The following is a 16,404-nucleotide window of genomic DNA, read 5'->3' as shown; positions in this document are numbered from 1 at the left end:
ATGAGTAGGGACACTTTCCACTAAACCAGATTGCTCAAAGTCCCATCATAGGACTTCAGGCTCTATTCAAATGCTATTTAAAAATTATTTTTTGCAAAACATCAATCATTTTTATTTTAGTGGCTGAGTTTGGCAGTCCTTTGCTGGACACTTTGTACCATGGAAGTGAAATGCATTCTTGCATTCTATCCACTAGTTAATTCATTTGTTGTGCAGCATATATGGTGGACACATTTTGTAGAGTACTTATTTTGGCTGAATTGCTCGAGCTTTCACTCTGTCCCAAATCTTCTGCAGCTACCTCAAAATCAAGATAAATAATACTGGTGCCCTTTCAGTGTCTGTAAGTTTAATATTAGAATGTAACTAAGGGCAGGCTTAGAAATACATGTAGGGATGTAGCAGCTCGAGTTGTGATTGAAGTGTGCACATCCAGTCTGTAGCTCAAATGTTGTTTGCAATGGGATCAGATCAAGTTTGAGCCAGCTGGTTCAGTAATGATGAGTCCTGAGTTCTTTTCCAAAACATGTTACCAACTCAGAAATTCAAGCTTTAACTTCAGCAGCCTGATCATTTTTCTTCTTCTACTGAACAAAGTGGTTATTTCAAATGCAGACCAAAGTAGTGGAAAGATACAAATATTACCAAGACAGAAGTAAAATATTCTTCTTTGAACTTTCCAGTATATCCCTTCAGTTAATTTTGACAGCCTGCCTATAAAAATATATGCTGTATTTCTTCTGGAACATACCGTTCACAACTGGGTGAAGCCTGGGAGAAGTAAGGGTTCAACCGAGCTGCTGCTTGCATAAGGGAAAAATATCTCAGAGCATGGAGATTTTACTTTGTTCTTAAAAATATTCTTTGGATTATTAATTATTTAAAAATTATTACTTTTAATCTTAAAGCTTACTTTTAATATTTTAATCTTTAAATCTGCTCTTTTCTCCCTCATATCAGACTATATTAGAAGGATTTTGGGAAACTGCTTGTGTTCCTTCCCTGTTGCACATAGGGGTGTTTGCTATCATTTTCTAGCTGGATGCAAGTAGATTTTCTCTATGACTGCATATTCACTGCCCTAAACTTTACATAAGCTCTGACTTTATCAAGAATAATTCTATGAAAACATTTCTCTGTTGCTAAAATTTATACTCCTAACTATATAAGTTAGTCTTTTGCGTTTTTCAACCTCTTCCCTTCTGTTTACCTTTGTTTTCTCATTTTCAGTTGCAAAGTCTTTTCATTGTATAGAGAGATTTCTTCATGGCAATATAACCAGCCATCCAGAAAATCCTCAGGTTTTTTCCACGTGGATAGGGAGGAGATCAGAGCACATTTACTCACATCTCACAGATGGCAGCCAGGAGCTTTCCCCACGAGTGCTCCTAGGCTCACACACAGTCGCTCATTCTGACAAGGTGTACTCACTCTCAGATCCTACATCTGACTGTAGCTCTGTACAGGTTTTATTGCCTGTGACACTTGGGTATGGCTCTGCTCTAGCTGTGTACCCTGCTGAGAGGATCATGAAGCACCTTTGTGCCCTGCTCAACCTTGTAGCTCCTCACAGGTGTGTTACTGGCATTTACTCACCATCAGAGCACTTTCCAAGTCCCAGCCAACTTTTACTGACTCATTTTTCTTTTAGATGCCTTTCAAAATAACTCAGGACTCAGAAACAACACAATATTTATTCTTTCATCCTTAAATATAAAATGTATGGAAGCTGTAAATAAAGCAGAATCATTCCTGCATAATTCCCATACTACAAAATATCTTCCTTATCCACAGTGCAGCTGAAACTCTGACTTTCTGAGCTGGGATAAACAGCTTGCATCTTCTGATATATTCTTTCAGTCTGTCAGCTTTTTCATCTCTTCAGACTTCTTTCTGCCAAGCTGATCTTTGGTCTGTGTTGTTTAATCTCCCTCTTCTCAGGTGCAAAACAAAACCTCTGATGCCATCTGAGAATTCCTTTCACAAGAATGAAATTGGCTCTTGTGTTCAAAGAGATGATTCTTATCTACGTACTTCCTTTCTGACCACGTTCTATAATGATCTGTTTATATGTAGAGTTCTTTAATGATCCATCTGTTCATGCTGGCAGCAGAACAAAATTGAACAGGGGAACAGGCTGACACAATGTAATGCAGACATCTTACCAGCTGATTTTTACATCTTGTGGAAATGTTGGTCCTTACAGTCATAGTGGGATTACATGTTGCCCTTTATTTGCATGTGATACAGTCATGGTCCATACGTTTCAGGATTTGGATGTCCACGGCTAGATCCGTATCTCTAGATACTTGATCTATATTCTGTATGATTGTTATTCTTCCATTTCTGCACTTGGCTGTTGCCTTGTGGAAGATGTTCATCTTGATCAATCAGTTCCTGCCTTTCTCTCTCAGCTCCCCACACAAGTCTGCACCCCATCAGGAAGATCTTTCAAAGGATATAACTGCAAAAAAAACCCCTCAGTTCCTTTAGCACCCACGTTTTTCATACAAAGGTACTGATTTAAGCATCAAATAGCTTTTCTCAGAACTCGTCACAGTGCTGTATTTTTATAACTTTGCCATCTAAGTCTACGTCATAATCCAGGTTTTAGTGCAATTTTGTGCTTTTCTTGTTTCCGTTCACTCCACCTTTGTAAAAGGAGAAGATAAAGCCAAAGCCAAATGCCTAAGGTGGCTCCTGGCCAGATTTGGTGGCAGTAACAATGTGCTCAAAGCAAGCATTTACAGCTTTGCACCTACATCTCAGCCTGCATCAGCTACTGATCCTGCAGGGCTTAATACAAACTCCTGTACTACAGGTGTTTTATCCTGATTCATATTTTTTCCTCTTTTTGCACCATTTACCCAACTCTCATCTAAATGTGCAATGCTTCTGTCTTATCTCAAGCAGAGCCTTGATTCCAGTTAGGAACTGGGGCATGGGTTTTGTTTGCCTTCTTAAAAATACACCTCAGTTCTACTGTTCTGGGCTGGCTTTTCTCTTTTTTTCAGTCAGTGTATTACTGAATGTGACTCTTCCAATGACTTCATACTTCTGAATGAACTCATCAGGAATGGCTTAAATCAATAATTGCTGAAAGTCTAAATGCAAAGTGGAAGCTGAGAGTACATTAACAAAAAGCTTTCATTCTTGCACAAAGTTTTAATTAGCCATCCTGTTGATCTTTCCAGTTCAGTGCCTCACAAAGGACCCAAAGCTTTCCTTTATGGACCCGTGTTTCCATTAATTTGATTTCTTTTTTTTTTTGTCACAGGAATTCATACAAAAAATTCACTGCTGCTGCCACTGGAATTATATATACCAGTTATATACCAGTGTTATAAAAATAAGTAAAGGGTAAGGAGTCAAAGGAGGAAGCACACCTGAGATAATGCTCTGATTGTGGATTTTGACCTTTGTTCAAAGTTGCTTTCTGCCACATTTTCACTTGCAGCTCTGCTAGGTTATTGATATGATATTATTGCTGAAGTAAAATTCTATGGCAACAGTACTTATCTTTCTACCTGACTTTGAAGCAATGCTTGCAGAAAAATAGATTATTTATATATATTTATATATATATATAAAAAAAACCCAAACAACTCCAGACCCTGGAATTTTTCTCACAGATCACTGTAAGTACTAGAACTGACCATCATTTTTCTTCCAGCACTGCTAGCTGTGAGATAGGCCAAGTTTGGGTTCTAAAGAAGGAACAATTGCCCTTTTTTTGAAGAAGTAAAAAACCAAACCAAAACCCACAAGCTAAAAAGTGAAGTGGATTAACACTTGTTTAGAAGAGCAAGTATTACTGACTGGCTGCTTCTGGTATTTCAAGGTGATTGCTGGCATGGGTTTGCCTTCGGCACTTCTGTATGACTTTCAGTACTTCATCCTTGCACGGTTTATGAAAACAAAGTATAACTACCAAACTAGCACAGCTCTCACAGAACAGCACTATTTCTGCAATGTTCATCACAAGCTCGTTCTTTGTAGTTCCAATGCTCCTCTGTAGTTTCAGTGTTGCCCTGAAGAGAATCATGACGTTATAAAAGAGGCGGCAAATAAAAATTGTCACGCTGATCGCGTACACGGCGGGGTAAGTGCGAATGTGCTGCTGCAAGGCTGGAGCTCCAGCAGGTGCTTCTTTAGCCCACAGAACAGTGAAGCAGAGGATCTGGAGTAACGATGGGATTCCAAACCCAAAGGTGAATTTAACAATCTCGTAGTCAGGCCACGCAAATAATGGATCCAACTGGCAGTGTGCTTCCAGCTGATAATTGTCAGTCCCAACCAGCAGTGCCTCTGCCAGGGACAAACAGAAGGTGCATGTGAGTACAAGCCCAGCACACAAGATGGGTCTTTGGGTGGCTGTGCAGAGAGCAGTCCGTGGTGGAAATCTCTCCAGTAATAGTGTGACAAGTGTCAAAATGAAAACATACTGAGAATTGAAATAACCAAAGTTGAAAAAAAATGACAGTATGCTACAGGCCAGGTGGGTTGCTGTTAAATAGTCAGGTCTAGTGATGACAGTAAAGGACAAAAAAATCATTATGATATTGCTGATGGTGAAGTGTAGAAGAAGTAAGTCCAAGCTTGCTCTTTTGTTCTGCAAATGATTCCTTATGAAAATGATCAAAATACATATGCCAGCTATTAATCCCGTGGGTACAAAAAAGGCAATGTAACAGTGCATGAGTCTGGATATGATGTTTTGAGAAGATATGATGGCTTCGATTTCTTCTGGGGAAGTGAAAGGCTGGCTCTTGCTTGGGTAGCTGATCCATGTCATGTTATGAGAAGTCATCCTTCTTTCCACGCTGTGCTTATTTCCTGTTCAACGGTGTCTGAAACTGTGGAAAAGAAAGGTGAAACAAGTTTTAAATTGCAATTTTAATGCCTGTTTTTGCATTGAATATATTATGTGTAGTCAGGCGTATGAACCATTTTTTCAGAATAAATGCAGTAATTTGTTGGTGGATTTTACACTCCTGTGTTATTACCCAAGTTAGCTTGCAATTATTTTTAGCCAGAAAAATCCTTTTAATTTTGGATGTGGTTTTTGCTCTTACCACTCCCCCGTTTTCCTCACTTGATGCAGCTCAGTTTTGTGGACAGCCAGGATCCAGCACACTCATGTTGCCTGTGGAATATATGGAATATTGGCTGTTCAGTGAGTGAGAAGGGAGCTGGCTCTGTTTAGGTGGAGCTGTTTTTCCTTCCCGTCTTGCCAAAAAAGGCCAAGGCGGTTTGCAGGGCAATCCAGTGTGTGGGCAGCAGCTCCAGCCACAAAAAGTTCCACTGTCCTGTCACAAGGGTGGGAATTCTGTATCATTTGAACCCAGCTGCAGTCTCACACCACATACTGAGGAAAATGCAAAGATAATCACAATATGAGGCACGAGCCACATTCCTTTCTTTGTTTTAGTTTTGCTTCCTTTCTCTTCTGAAAAAAAGCCTTTCATAACTGCAGTCTGCACGGAGGAGCCTGTATAAAATTAATGAGAGTGTTTAAGAACTGTTATGAACAAACTGCTTTTATACTAAAACATCTTTATACATTAATAACGCTGTCTTTTGTTAGTTGTAGCTGTTGCATAAAATGGCCAAAAAAAAGCTTTTCTGCATGCTCAACTTTGAAAAAACGATTAGTTGTGCATTATAAACCTGTTGATAAAGTTTTAGCAAGTACCATTTATTACAGCTGCATTATAAATTCCTGGAAATAGGGATGTTTGAGAGTAATATGGATAGGCTGTTAGCTGTAATGACTCTGTGATATGTTGATATAATGATTTTGTTACTATATAAATGCTTGGAGGCTCCTTTCTTTTAAGCCAAAAAGCTTTTATGAGAACATAATATGTACTCGTGAAAAACTGTAACGGATATGGATATATACATTTTCCAGACCACCTAAAAGCATAATTAGCTCAAATTCTAAGAGGAAATTTCTGTTCACCTTGTACTGATTGATGTAGAAAATACCATACCTTTTTTTAGTTGCAAAGTATAAATATATTTAAATATGAGATAATGAACCCACCATTCCTCATTAATTTGGAACATCTGATTAAAGATGTTCCTCAGCACTGGAAAAAGTTAAACAAATAGGCATTTTTACAGTGTAGAGTGTTTTCTGGGGGGAAAAAATCTTCTTTATTCACAAAGATTTCAATGTTGTGTTAGACTTTGGTGTTTTTACTTTGTTCTGTTTTACGTAAAGCTGGTTTGAACAAGCAGGCCAAGACAGGACCTGGAGTTCTCCTTACAGAAGTTTCTATAAGTCACAGTGGCAAGAAGCTGCATACTTAGTTGTACATAATGCCTTTTCCATAAGGGGATTCTAGTGATGTTAACTCTTAAAATGAAAGTAATGTTAAATTGGTAAAAATTCATAGAGATGCATTAATGTTTTTAAGCAGTGCTCATTATAGATAAGTCAGTGTCTTAATGCTGTTTGACAGTTAATTTATGGTTGTTACCTCTGACACTACTTCACATTTCTGATATTTCTAATCTCTCCTCAAAATTGGAATTCTAATACTGGTTTTAATTAGAAAAGTTGACTTATCAAAGTGACTTTGATTAAATGTGTATATAATCTTATATAATTATAATTTCATTTATAGAAAAGCACGGAGTTATGTTTTGATTCAGCAGTGCTCTTTGTCCCTTTTTAAAGACAGTTTCTTCCTTTGTAGCAAAGGTTATTTTCTGAGAGATTCCACTCCAGGAAGGACTGATGCAGCAGGGAAGATGTTTTGTGTTCCAGGTGGTCTTGAGGAGGGAAAGGTTGGCTGGTCAGGCTCTGTTCCAGCCTCTGAGCTGGGGTGCACCAGGAAAAGAACTGATGGGCAAAACAGGCAGAAGTCTCTGAAGGAAGTTAAGAGTCAATATAATTTTGAAACTTAAAAATAATTTATTAAATATGAGCAATTCTTGTGTGCGAAACTTTACGTCTGCAATTCATTTCTTCTTAAATACTTGTGAGGAGCCTCAAGAATGAAGGAAACTTTAAGTCAAATTTTGATCTTTTGTCAGGAGAGAGATTTGAAGTTTAATCTGGTGAAGGATTGTGTCCACTTGAGCATCTGAGAGTCTGTTATCATCCCACACAATGTTAACATCAGGGTTAGGAAATATTTACATTTAGAGCTGATCCACCAGAGCCTACAGTGTTACCTGCAAATTCCATCAGGCCTTTTGCAGGGCTGAATAGAAGAATTCAGTTCTGGCAAAGTGAACATCTCCATTGTCTTGTCAACAACTTTTATGGGCCAACTAACTGTGCTCACTGTCCTTACAGAGAATCTCAGTAATTTAGCAACATTCAGCTTTTCTGGTAACATCATTGCAAATGAGACAAAGGATGTAGTTTGGGGTTTCACAGGAAATCATATGGCCTTATATCAAATTACAGGAAAAAAGTGCCAAAACTTAAATAAATTTGCCCAGGACCTGGCCTTGGTACTGATACTGAGTTCAATTATGACCATAGCAATGTATTTTTAATTTTATTTAAATACTCTTTGGATGTTTAAGACAAAGCAAGGCTTAATGCAGCATATTCCAGTAACTGCAGCTTACTGTGCAAGCAAGTGCATCATCTTGGTTTCTCTTCCTGTACCCACCTGCTTGCACATTGTGGTGTGTTATTCATAACCCAGCACAGTGTTAAGCAGAGGTTAAGGATGTGTTTTGCTCTCACTTGGTGTCAAGACAGATGCCTGAAACAATTTCAGTTGCAACCACAGACATGAACATTGTTGTTAAATAATTGACATTGATGCTTCCTCTCCATCTAAATATTGTTATCTTCATCTAAGTGCATGTCTTTTAAATTACCTCATCTGAGGAAGGATTTAAACTAAACAAAAGGAATCTCTTCAGCCTAGAATTAACATGATCACTTTGGGGAAATATCAGTGCAACTATATATTTATAATAATCATCAATTATAATAATATATATTATAATTATCATCATCATTAGAATTCTGAGCTAAGGAAAACATTTTAGGTGTGCTGTTTTAAAGGGAATCACCTTAGGATTCCCACACAAACAAAATTTTACCAAAAGCCCAAGCTGTTTGCAGCTTTATTGTGGCTAGTCAGTGTGAGTATAATTCTTGTTTCAATTCAATAAAGTGCTTATTACAGAAGAAGAAATATCTCCTAGCAGCTTGTAGCCAATTCTGAAATATTTTTAGTTTGGTAAATAAGATTAAAGTCAATGCTGCAGTTATTAACTTTCCCTCTTAGTTTATTCCTAGAAGCTTAAAAGAATCACAGTGATAATGTCAGGGACTCTTTTCATATTTGTTTCTGCTGTCTCTCTAACAGAAAGAACAAATGGCAATATGGCAGTTTGATTTAAAATAAAAATACATGTTCCATGGGAGCAGCAGAGGGTGGTTTATTTCTCACATGATGTTTTATATCAGAATATTCATACATCTGGCCACATCTATTTTTTCAAAATATCTAGAGTTTCCATTATAAAAAATATAGGGAATTTATTATGTAATTTTCATCTATTGTGAGAAGATCTGGTATTCCCTCAGTTCTTGTCTGGTTCTTGGGTTTACTGCAGTGACATTCTTGTTTTTTTTTTTTTCAAAATGCACGTAATGTTTATGCTCTGCTGTGGTGTGGGTGGAGGAGGTGACGACAGCAGACAAGTCCTCTACTCTTTTGGTGGAATCTGTTAACTTACAATGCAAACACCTCAAAACTTGAACTATTTTTTTTTCTCTTACAACATACTATGACATAAACTGACTATTTTATTTCCATTTAGTCAGGGTAACTGTGGCAGAAGCCAGGTCTGTTTCTGTTTGTTTTATGATTAGTTCCTGAGGGAAATTTGCAATATGCTTCTTGGTTTATCTTTGTGTTGTTGTGCTTCAGTATTTTGTCCCTTTATCTCTGGTCCCCCTTCCTTTATTTTGCCATCAGTCATGTCACAAATCCTTCTCTAACTTCATGTGGCCTCCTTTTTTTCTTGGATTTTTTTTCCTCCCTATAATTCAGCAGTTAAAGCAAGTATGTTTGATTTTCGTTTTCTGAAGCACATTGAATACCTTCCCCTTCACTTCCAACACAATGAGCACAGTGTTCAGAAAGCAATTTAGAAATAGCAAGTTGTGAGAGGACTTGCAGTGCTGAGATTCCATTGAGTTTGGGTTCCCCATCCCCACTTTATGTTTAACTTTTGCAAAAGGGAGCTTGGTTTCAAGGAGACTTGTGTTTATTTAAAGTCTAGAAGGAAGAGCTCCTAAACCAGGGGAGTTTCTCCCTGGCAGCCAGAACTCTTCCTCTGTAAAAGGTTGGGTAGGGCAGTCTTCCTGCATTCTGTCACCAGCCTTTAGAAGGAAAATATTCTTTCATCCAGTCATAAAGCAATACACATAACATTGCTTGTGAAACTCTGCTCCTGGTGGGGATGTGCTGCATCTGCTTGAGATAACACATGATCTGAGGGGAGAAGATGTCCTTTCTGCTCACACTACGTCTGCCAGCTTAAAAGATGAGGGGCAGCTTGTAGTATATGAGACTAAAATGTGAAATACTGTATTCATCTTTCTTGTAAGAGCTCAATTTCTGCTCTTTGGCAGGTATTCAAAGTTGTAAAGACTTAAGAAATCCTACCCTTAACTTGTGGAAAAGTGGCAGTTCCTGAGAAACCGAAAGTTTTGTTTTTACTTTTCTAGAATATAAAGGACCTAGCAGTAACTTAAACATAATCCCCGCTCTGCATCACTGACACGTTTCCTGTCCTATACAATGCCTGGAGTGGGGTTAAGATTATCTGACAATGTCCATCCTTTAAAGGGTGGTTTTGGGCAGTGGTTGGAGCCGTTTGTCCACTCCACTGAACAGTATTTCATCATCCACCTCCCATTGGTTCAATGGGAGTGAAGTACTCACTGCAAAACAGTCTTCACATTTTCTCTACTTAATGCCCAGCTTCACGATTTTCAGCTTCATTATACATTTCTGCTTTCTGAGGACCTTTCCCAGATACAGTATTTTTCTTTGTGTAGTTCAAATATTGCTAAAATAGTGAAAACTAAAAACTACTAATTACAACTTCAGTTTCACTATTTCAACCTCTTAAATAAAACATTGCATATTCAAAGTAATGTAAAACACTTACCTTTTCAAGCAATTGTTCCACAGAAGCAACAGGCTGAGCCTTTCACAGAGAAATGTCAGATGAAATACAATTATTGTTTGGAGCTTATAGCCCTTTCGATTTCTGTAGAAAGTCGAGTGTGTGTATTACAATAACTTCTTCAGCTGCTGTACATCACGGTGAAAAATCCAGGCGCTTGCTGACTGAAAAACATTTAGTTCTGTAAGGGAAACAGGAACTTGGCTGAAGTCATTCAAACCATACACGTTGCATGTTTAGCAAACCTATGGTTTCATCATCATGTGACTTTAAAGTTCAGATTCTCCTCTGCAATGAGATATTTTAGAACAGAAAAGTAGTGTTTGTCCCTGCCATTTCTAAGTGTGTGAGGCCATCCAGTGGATTTTTTTTTCCATGTTCATGAAGTAATCCTACGCTCACTGGCCAGCCTTTGCAACTGCATTTTTTCCCAGTGTGCTGTTTCAAGTGCTTAGAGGTCTAGAAAAGGAAAAGCCCGTGGAATAAATACCACACCACGCCCTTTGCACAATACAACAAAAGCTCGACACAAAGCAGGGCATGTCAAACCATCAAGATCCCTGCTTAAAATAGGTGTATTTCTATTTTTCCAAGGGTCCCGGCTCTTGGAATACTCCTATTATTGTATACCCGCAGTAAATTATTTTTCCAGATGCTCTGCAATGACCATGAGGTGTTAGAAGTCAAGACTTTGTGTATGAAGGATGTTTTGGTTCTGGCTCAGCATCAGTCAGTGACTATGTTGAATAGTGTTCTTAAAACCTCAGATATAAATAAGCAAGAAAGGATTGGCTCATGATTTTTTTTTAGTGCAGCCAGTCTGTCTGGGATGTATCAGTAGCATCATATTTTCTTACAGCAGCTCACGAGGTAGGACATTTCTGTTGTAATCTTTCAGTAACCTGCAGTGGCTTTTGTGGGTTGAGAGGGCAGTTTGTGACAGCACTCTGTTTTCATGGCCTCGCGCTTGTTGTGGTTTAACAAGGCTCGCTGAAAAACACACGGAAACTGCCAAAACACTACAGAGAAGTGAAGTCAGACAAATGTGTATGAGTCTAAATTTCAAAATCAGAGTTGTGGATTACATGGAGAACATACTGTAGCACTTGGTCTGCATTTTCATCTGAAGGTTAGCACTACTGCTCCAAATACTTCCTTGAGATTAGAAGTCGATTAGATGGAGGGTCTTGGGCTGCAGCAGTAGCTCAAAAATATTTCAGTTTTCATGCTGAAGGTTCACATTCTTTGTGAAGTAACTGTACTCCAGAGCAGTTCTTCAGTAGTTCAGGGGCTCTGTGAAATGTGATTTCCAATGACCTTTATTCAGAACGCTGCAATTCACACAGAGCCTTTGATTTTGATCATCATATGTAGCAGTTTGTTGGACTGGGTAGGTTTTTTATTGTTTCCCCTTTATTTACAGTGGTTTCTCCAAACTGTGACAGAAAACCTTGGGCCAAGTGGCAGTGTAGGGCAGGTGTTTTGTATGTAGCATTTCCCTGGGAGCTGCACCCTGATCCAGGCTCATTCTGTTAACATTAAATTCTTATAGTTAGGAATGGTAAACAAAAAATATACATTATCATTACATGCAAATCAGGTGATTCTTTGTTTTTCAGTAAATATGCAAATTTCAAGTGTCACCTTATTCTTTCTAGGACTGAGGGCTGTGCAGAGAGCACACCAAACTATGTAGGCATAGTGAAATGATTGTTTTTGAAATTACAGAAAAATTTCAGGAAAGTTTTGGTCGTCAACTTAACTTTTCAGCTTCCAGAATGGATGACTTGTGTACTCAAGGCAGTGCTGCAGTTGCAACGTAGTTTTGTTGCTGTGCTTTCCACTGAAGTGCTTTGAATAGGCCCGTTATTGATAACCCTGGGCTCTGCTGGGGATGGGAGACAAAACTAAAATTATTTCTTGGCTGAGGGCCAGGAGCAAACTGCTGGGGGTTTATATCTTTTTGAATTTGCTTTGGGTGGGTGTACACAAGGATATCTGTCTGCGCCCTTGGTGTTTATTAGTAAAAGAGAGGCAAAAAAAATGCAGCAATTTAAGGAATATCCAAACCACTCTTTACAAAGGTTTCAGTGACTCTGAGTTAATGAGCAGTAGGTGATAAGGGAGTAACTCCCGTGCAGAGAGATAAGCCCTGACACAGCAGTGTTGAGGCCACATTTCCTGTTACTCAGTAACCTCAGCTCTGACAATGCATGGGCTGGGTTCACAGAGCTCCAGGGGAACTTATCTGCTGATGAGAAAATGGTATAAATAGAACCGGAAAAGTAAAAAGAGAAGTTATTTCTTATACCTCCCATCTTTAAAAAGAAAAAGTAATCAAAGGGAAAGCTCCCATCTTTAAAATGCATTCACCTTTACAGGCATTAGTTCTTACTTTGTCTGAAACCTGTATTAAACTTCATTATTCACGGGTATTTAAGGAGTAAGAACATGTTTCCTACTTGTGCAAGTTACGCAACACAATTTCAGAATTGTACACAGCTTGAGAGACTCACACATCAGAAAGCATCACATTTTACAGGTGGAAAATCTTGGCTACAGAGAAATTTATTCTTCCAAGGTGATGGAATAAATTGAAAGCCAGAGAGAAATAGAGGTTAGAAAAGATTGCCAACTCTGTATTTTTTATTCTGTTTAGTCTTTGCTGATTCCCATCTCGATAACTGCAATTCTGCCTCATCTACAGAAACAAAAGAATTTCTGAGGTATGTTAAGAGCTCCCAGGTGGAGTTTTGGCAGCAGCTTGCTGTGCTGTTACTGTCAGTTAATGTGTTAGTAAAAGAAAAGTAAAATATTGCAGTTGTGTGACCAGCTGCATCTTTCCTTAGAAAAAACAATAAACCAGTTTGTTTAATTTGCTTAAATTATCACAGTCATGAGAATAGTGGCAAACAGACTAGTGCTCAGTTGTATAAAGTTTTCACAAAGCTCCAGAAAATGGTTAAGTGATTGTATTTGGGATGATACGTAATGTCATAATTATTTTTAATAGTGTATTATGGATTTAAGATTTTTTGGGTGAAATTTCTTAGCATGTATTAATTTACTTCCTGTCAGTGGAAAAGGTTGATGTGTGATAATGATGTTCTGGATGGAGGCAGGAAAGGTGAAGTTACAGAAGTGAAATAATTGTGAGGTGCTGTGGCAATATTTAGGGTTTGACTGATAACATGTACAGCCACCAACCACCTATAGTGTGCTGTGGTGAGCAAAACTTAGGTTTATTTTTGAACACAACTGTTCATATGGCAAAATAAATATCTCCATACTGAGTGACAGATGTTGCTATAAAGAAAGCAGATGTGAATGACTTTTTTTTTTTTTTTTTTGCCAACACCAATAATTTCTTTTAATTGACCCATATTACTGATGTGTTTAGCAGAGCACACATCCCTGACAGGAGGTTTAATTTGAAGTGAAGGCTCTTTCTCTAATATCTGTGTGTGCCAGAGGAGAGAAACTTCTCCATCTTGTCTAACAAACACTGTCGATGCTTCTGGCTTGTGAGATGCTGCAGTCCTGGAGGTTTCAGTCTTTTTATTCCCTGGCTTCAGGCAGATCTGTCCTGTAGAGTATTATGATGATCCTGTCTTGAGAGAACCAAGAATTTCTAGTTGGAACAAAGTTAAAGGAATTTTGTTTATGGATTCATTTTAGAACAAAAAACCCCTCACATGGCTTTATTGTGTTATATTCCCTGCATGTTGGGTTTAGGAAGGGGTTTTTAAAGTGTGGTTTTTAAAATAGAATTCAGATGCTTATACTTATTTATAAGGTACACAGAGCTGTGTGAAATTGTAAAATTTGATGGTTTTAGTCTCTCTGCTTGGATGGGGTTAAGAAGCCCAGGCTGGTGATGTTTATCCATAAGCACTGATTATTAATGATTACCTGCACCTCAGGGCCTGGTTCTAAATCAACATTTCTTCCTTTTTTCCTAGAACAGCCATGCTCAGGGCTGTGTGATTGCTGCCTTCACATCTCAGGGTTCCTTGCCTGTGGTTCACTATTAGTAGTTTTATTATTGGCTTATTTGAACACTGTTTGTAATGTAAGTTGTTTCATAAACAGTGTTTTATTATTATTACTATACAGTAATGTTTCTATCAATCACAAAATAAATTCCTCAATACAGGTAAATCATCTGTGTAACTCAGCTACAACAGCTCAAAAATTGCCTGTATTTCAAAATAATATTCTACTAAAAGGTGGAAAAAAGCTTTTTCTAGTAGCAAGTATTAATAAGAGAGCTGGTCTCTGTATAGCACTGCTGGTGCTAAAATGGTTATTTAATTGCACATAGGTTGGACCTAAAAAATTTCAGACTTTTCAATTAATTAAGTAAGAAATCTATTTCATTGTGAACTAGTGAAACCATACTTAATTAGAAAGAATTGCAATACTCTGGAGCTGAATGGGAATGGCACTTCCTTTGGTCTTTGAGATCTTGTCAACCACAATGACTAGTAACAGATGTTTCATGAAACAATACAAGAAACATGTGCTTTTTAATAAATATTTCTTCCTTGTGAATAGTCAGACCTAGTAGCCGGGTTAAATATCCTTCTATTAGGTTCAAAACCAAAATTAACCATTGTTGAGATTTGTTTCTTGCAACAGAACTGCCTCTCCCTCACAGCAGCAGTTGGTTGTCGGAGTTGAGGTTAATTTTGTTTCCTCTAAATACTTGTAGCAATACCCTCACTGCCTGCAGGCAGGACCAGCTGTACAAATCTGTGTTTAACCAGAAATGGGGACTGATTTTTTTTCCCCCCCTAAAGATTAATTTAAATCGAACTAATTTTACTTATCTTACTGCTTTGGGGAACTGCAAGAGCATTCTGCCAGTGACCACCAGATGGAGTTTCTAAAACAGGTTTGATAAACAAATACCAGAATTCATTTCAAAATGATCTTTTAAAGGTTTTGGAGATAAGAAACAGCGCAGAAATTCTACTGATTTCAAGATAAATTTTAACTTACATTTGCAAATTTTGGGGGGCTGAAATTAGGCTTTTCAATTAATTTTGTAATTAGCAGTTGTACTAGGTTTGCATGGCAAGGTTTGGATAGCAGAGGCAGGGATGGGCTACAGGGGTTGGTTCTGGGAGAAGCTGCCAGAAACTTCTCCATGTCCAACAGACCCAATTCCAGCAGACCCCGAGGGGGACCTGCCACTGGCCAAGGCTGAGCCCATCAGTGCCAGAGGCAGCACCTCTGGGATAATGTGTCTAAGAAAAGGGGAAAAATCGTGCAACTGGATAAAATGGATTCACTTCTGGTTATAAATCTTGCTTTAAAGAACTTCTGATAGAAAGGGTTTTTTAAAGTATGATTTTATACTTAATTCATAAATGCTCTGATGAGAATCTTGTGTTTAAAAATCTTTTACTGCCATGATTTGTAATAATATGGAAATTCTGCCTGCTGCAGAATGTGGATATTTTTGACAATTCTTGTGGATGTAATTAAAAGTGCCAGTTCTTTATAAGGAAAGAATATAATGAAATCACATGGAATTTCAAGGTAAGGGAAGGACTTGGCAGGAAGAAAGTGGGATGACAAAGGAGTAAATCCTCTGCTCTCCTGATGGAAAAAGAATGTAGTCAGCGTATGTCAAAGTGTTTTGATATATAATGGAAAACTTAAGGAATTCAACAGAAGAAACACTTCACACTTCAGATTTGTTGCCATGGCAGTCTGCACAGCTGGGTTTGTACCATTTGATTGCTTTCACTTGGAAACAGTATTGCACAAGGTACTCAAGAAATACACAAGTTTTTGCTTATTAAGAGACTACATAAATTAATTTAGGAGCAGATGTTCAGGATTCATCAGTGCGTTGAGCACTTCACAGCTGCAGAGACTTAGGCAAGAATCAATTCCTCTCTGAGTCCTCAGAGAACAGTGGAACTGAGAGTGGCACTCGGGCAGGTTCTGCTTTTCTTGGGTCTTACCAGTCCTGTGCTCCTGCAGTGAAGCTCATGAGCTCTCCAGCCTAGGCACTGCGCTGCTTTCATTTTTATTAAGCACTGATAAATGGGGCATTACCGATGCACATACCCACAGAACAAACACAATTTAATTGAACCTTAAACAAGGGAAAAAAACCTTGGGGTCATTTTCCTATTATATAGTAGTTGTGTGAGTATTTTCTGTGAGTGCTCCAAAATGTGGTTCATTTCTGTGACATCTCTGTAT

At 38.1% G+C, this 16,404-nt stretch overlaps 2 protein-coding genes across 3 annotated transcripts in view; one reads left to right on the top strand and one right to left on the bottom strand.

Annotated features, from left to right (window-relative positions):
* Positions 1-16,404, top strand: part of C17H7orf50 (chromosome 17 C7orf50 homolog) — a 118,314-nt gene that overhangs the window by 21,326 nt on the left and 80,584 nt on the right. The window lies entirely within an intron of this gene.
* On the bottom strand, positions 1,676-10,569 carry LOC134559422 (uncharacterized). Of its 2 annotated transcripts, none has more exons than XM_063414150.1 (2): positions 10,165-10,569; positions 1,676-4,856 (listed from the first exon to the last, which is right to left on the bottom strand). In XM_063414150.1, the coding sequence occupies exon 2, from the start codon at positions 4,808-4,810 to the stop codon at positions 3,812-3,814; it is 999 nt and encodes a 332-aa protein (XP_063270220.1). In that variant the 5' UTR covers positions 4,811-4,856; positions 10,165-10,569; the 3' UTR covers positions 1,676-3,811. The 2 variants fall into 2 exon arrangements, with proteins under 2 accessions (XP_063270220.1, XP_063270221.1); XM_063414151.1 differs by lacking the exon at positions 10,165-10,569 and adding an exon at positions 5,076-5,151.

Source organism: Prinia subflava, chromosome 17, assembly GCF_021018805.1.
Source record: "Prinia subflava isolate CZ2003 ecotype Zambia chromosome 17, Cam_Psub_1.2, whole genome shotgun sequence".
NCBI lineage: Eukaryota > Metazoa > Chordata > Aves > Passeriformes > Cisticolidae > Prinia > Prinia subflava.
This window is presented reverse-complemented; position numbering and strand designations above follow the sequence as displayed.